The 3,927-nt window shown below is 41.0% G+C and overlaps 1 protein-coding gene across 1 annotated transcript in view; it reads right to left on the bottom strand.

Moving 5' to 3' along the window:
* ZC3H12C (zinc finger CCCH-type containing 12C) overlaps positions 1-783 on the bottom strand; it is a 27,652-nt gene extending 26,869 nt beyond the window's left edge. The window contains exon 1 of the mRNA XM_009648303.2: positions 760-783. Within this exon, the coding sequence (XP_009646598.1) occupies positions 760-783 (24 nt within the window). The remainder of the gene's footprint in view (positions 1-759) is intronic.
* Positions 784-3,927: the final 3,144 nt, after the last annotated feature.

Genomic DNA, 3,927 nt, shown 5'->3' with positions numbered 1-3,927 from the left:
ACTGATATATGAAGGTCTTTGTTTTGTTTTTTTCTTTACAGGATCCTTGGAACACAGGCTCATGGAATACACAGTGTTTGTTCTTCAGCCTACCATCTGAGCTTAAAACAAAGCAAAACAGATTAGAAAATTTATAAAGATAGCCAGGCTCGATCTGACACAGTTAGAAATAGTTTTCAAAGCACAAAACCTTTGACTGAAACATGTTCCCACCTAAGAGCATCCTAAGGCTCTATATTACTCTACAGTATCTTCAGCTAGCCCACAATGGAGCTCTTCCTATTTTCACAAACACAGGAAATTTCGCCCATTGTATGGTATAATGAAAAAGTTGTTTGATTCCCCGCCCAAAAGCTTTTTTTTCTACCAGTCACAAATTAAAGTAAATAATAGCTTGTTTGCAAAAAAGGGTAAATACCTATAACTTAAAGTTGAAGCCTCCCCTTCCCCCCAGGGGGCTAGAGAAGAATTTGTTCAGTTGATGGCTACTGCCTACCATTTTCAAATTCCTGGAAATAACCCATTACCGAAGCGTTTGAAAGTTCCTTAATAGAATGCACTGAGCGAGATCATTGCTCTTTAATATACTTAATCTTCAGACATAACTGGTTTTCTTTCCACTTTTTCCAAGAAACACGCAAAGCGTGCACATCTCAGCTGACACACAGGCTAGCTACGTTGTCCAAATGCAAACAGACATGCTGAAATGCCAGGAAGGTGAAACATCCCATTTCTGCAGAGAGAAGCCCAAATACTTACGTTCACTGGAAAACACACAGACATTGGTTTCTTGTAGCTGTTCCAGAAGCAACTCCTTAACACGATTTCAGCTGCAGACTTCAGGCAAGCAAGCAGAACAATGAATGGACGAACAGATGGACCCGCGATGTCTTTGCTTAACCTATTACTGAGCGGACGCGGAGCCAATCACGACCCGCAGAGCTCACAATTAGTTGGCCGGGCAGATGCAAGGCAACCTCCCCACCCTGCATCAGGTTCGGAGGTTTCTAAGATAAGCAAGTTGATGTCATTCTGAGGGTCTGCCCCGGGCAGCATGTGTATTAACGAGGGGTGTGCAGCAACAATAGGCCATACAAAGGAGACTAGCAGGCAGCTGCTGTATGAGAGCCAGAGTCATTAGGGAGCAGGCTGCCAACAAGAAACACCTGGCTTGGGCAGACTTCGGCTTCTCCTCATTGTTTCTAATTCATTAAACAAAGAAAGGAATTATTTTTAAGTAGTAAAAGTTGTGAGTTCCTATTAAAATATAGCAGTCTTAAGGAATATAATTCCCTTCTGCTACAGAAACAAAAAGTGCTTTGTAAGGAAAAATATTAAAGAGAAATAAATCTATCAGTAGCTATTGTAGTCCCCTTTTCTTGTTAGCAAAATTAATCATATTGGTGTAAAGTGCAAGGAGGTGTGAAAGGAGCCCACACTGAACACTGAAATGTATTCAGAAACTGCTTTCTGAATTTCCTGACACTTTTGCACATCAGTCAATAAATGTAATAAACTTGTATTTACGCACAACTCTAACAGAGTACTTGTGGGTAATTTCAGCGGAAGGCGAAACTGATTAAACTAAACCCATGTAATATTAATATGTGGAATAACGGATATTTTTAAGCAGTGGCATTGAAACATGAAGGCACTTGATAGAAAGGAACTATGAACCACTCTTTTGTTCTGGAGTCACTCATATTTGTCTGCAACAGAACTTTCCCTTTTATTTCACAGATCTGTTCTAGGTGCCAAGATCTTCCTGTCTCTTTGCACTAATGAAATATTTGAACAAAAGTCAGGAGCTAGGCCATAGCCAGCTTTTTATTGTTTGTATTTTTATTGAAGTAAGCCACATGGAAACAAACTCCAGTCCATACCTTCCCTCACTGCCTAACATTTCCAATACCACCAAGCCCTGCAACACCCACATTTAGCCATATAACAGTAGCAAGGTTTCATGCTTGATAAAAAAAAAAGGGGGAGCAATGCGGACTTTCAAATAAAAACTTGCCACTGCTGGTAACTTCAGTGAAGACTGCTCAGCACAGAGAAGGAGGGGATTCTACATCTGCAAATGTTCACCTGAATGATTACTAGAAAAGCGTATTTACTGAACCTTAGCATCATTGCATGACTAAAAGCAATACTGAGAACCACAGAGGCAGCTGCCCTCCTCTGTTTGGGAGGACAGGCGATCTGCTGGGAAACATCTACTGCGATTTAAAAGAAGGAAAGAATGAGAATAGGCTTGTTAGAACTGTTTTGAGTAATTCCCCGAGCTTTATGTGGATATTAAAGCGATTCAACACAGTAAATGAAATCACATACCATCATGCTATTACACTGATGCATTTATCACATGCCCAGATATTAAGCTGCAAAGCAGAAACCCCAACTACAGTTTCTCTGCACCGTCCATTAAACACTCCGAAGAGCAACTACCAATACCACTATTTTGGAGCTTTTAAGTCGGAGGCAGGAGGAGACTCCTCGCTAATTTCTGCCACTGCGAACACAAAGAGTGAGAGAAAGCTACCCACGAGCACAGTGGGATGCCTGATCTCCAGCACTGGATTAAGCCTCTTTGCAAACAGCGAATAAAAGCAGTGATCTGAAAAAGCTAATCAGTCCCTGCTGTGGTATTTAGACTACCTCAGTTGCCGGTATTGGATAATGTTAAGCATATTAAAACTTCTGTAGGCAAAATAGGAAGCCAGTCCAGTTCACCTATGCCCAAGAACTGCCCTTAAATGCAAGCAGGATCACTTGGCCAGTCATTAGTTGAATACTTCCCTGATTAGAGCCAGGCACTTCTTTTGCAATACCAGAAATACTTGTTTTGCAGAGGACACATGTGATACCCTTTTATGTACATCTGTAAAAAAATGAGAACTCTGCAGCACAGAAGTAGTGTACTTCAGGTTCTACAAGCACAAACAGGGCAAGTGTATGATCTGGCTTAAAAATCTGCCTTAAACATAAGGTTGCAAGAAATTAACTTGTGAAGACCTGTCCCCTCAATGTCTTCTGCAATAACAATAAGAATATTCCCCCCCCCCCAAACAACTCTCCATACTCCAAGTGCATGTCTTCAGGGAACCAGGTCTAAACTTTAGTTGCAGATTAATGTCCATGTTAACACCATGCTGCAGCACTATGACCAAAATCAGAACAGATACAATCTGAAGACTTACGCTGTATGTTTTAGTTTACATAAAACATTCTAGCAAGCTCTAGTTGCATGAATTAAGACATTTGCTCATTCTACCTTGTGCACATGTCAGTTACTTAAACCAGCTGCCTGTTCTGGAATCATCTTCTCAGCTCTTCCCTAAAAGCAGTTGGACTGTCCAAGGTTTACAAGCTGTCAGATCACTCTATTAAATCATGCTTGTGATGACAAAAAAAGCATTCATATTAAGGTTTAACTAGTACATGAGGTTTCCTTCTGGTAATGATGAGCTCAACAAAGAAACCTGAGTAAGAAACACTGTAACTCTCCCATCACATCTGTGAGAGGCGGTAACAGCATCACTAGAAGGTACACAGCACAAAAGGACCAAGCAAGTTCTACTTCTTGTGCTAAAACCTCTAAATCCCATAAACTGACTAGTTCAGCAATCTCCTATTACTGTATCTAAAATACAAAGCGTCAGTAAGTTAAATCCAGTCATCAAAATACAGCAAATGTAACAGCTCTTCAAGTTTCTAGTCTTGCAAGATCCATAAGCTACAAACACTTATTTTTGTGGATCCTAGACATCAGACATGGCGTACAGTGCTCATTATGTCCCTAATGCCACTTGATTAAACAGCAGGTCAGCACAAAATCCTGAATTAGCCGTAGGTGATGCGCTCAGGGACTCCATGGTGGAAGGAGATTTCCGAACAGCACGCAGCAAGGTGATGGGATGCTGCAGG

Source organism: Egretta garzetta, unplaced genomic scaffold (genome assembly GCF_000687185.1).
Source record: "Egretta garzetta isolate BGI_Z169 unplaced genomic scaffold, ASM68718v1 scaffold401, whole genome shotgun sequence".
Classification (NCBI taxonomy): domain Eukaryota; kingdom Metazoa; phylum Chordata; class Aves; order Pelecaniformes; family Ardeidae; genus Egretta; species Egretta garzetta.
The sequence above is the reverse complement of the archived record's forward strand: the minus strand, read 5'-3'. Positions and strand labels throughout refer to the sequence as shown.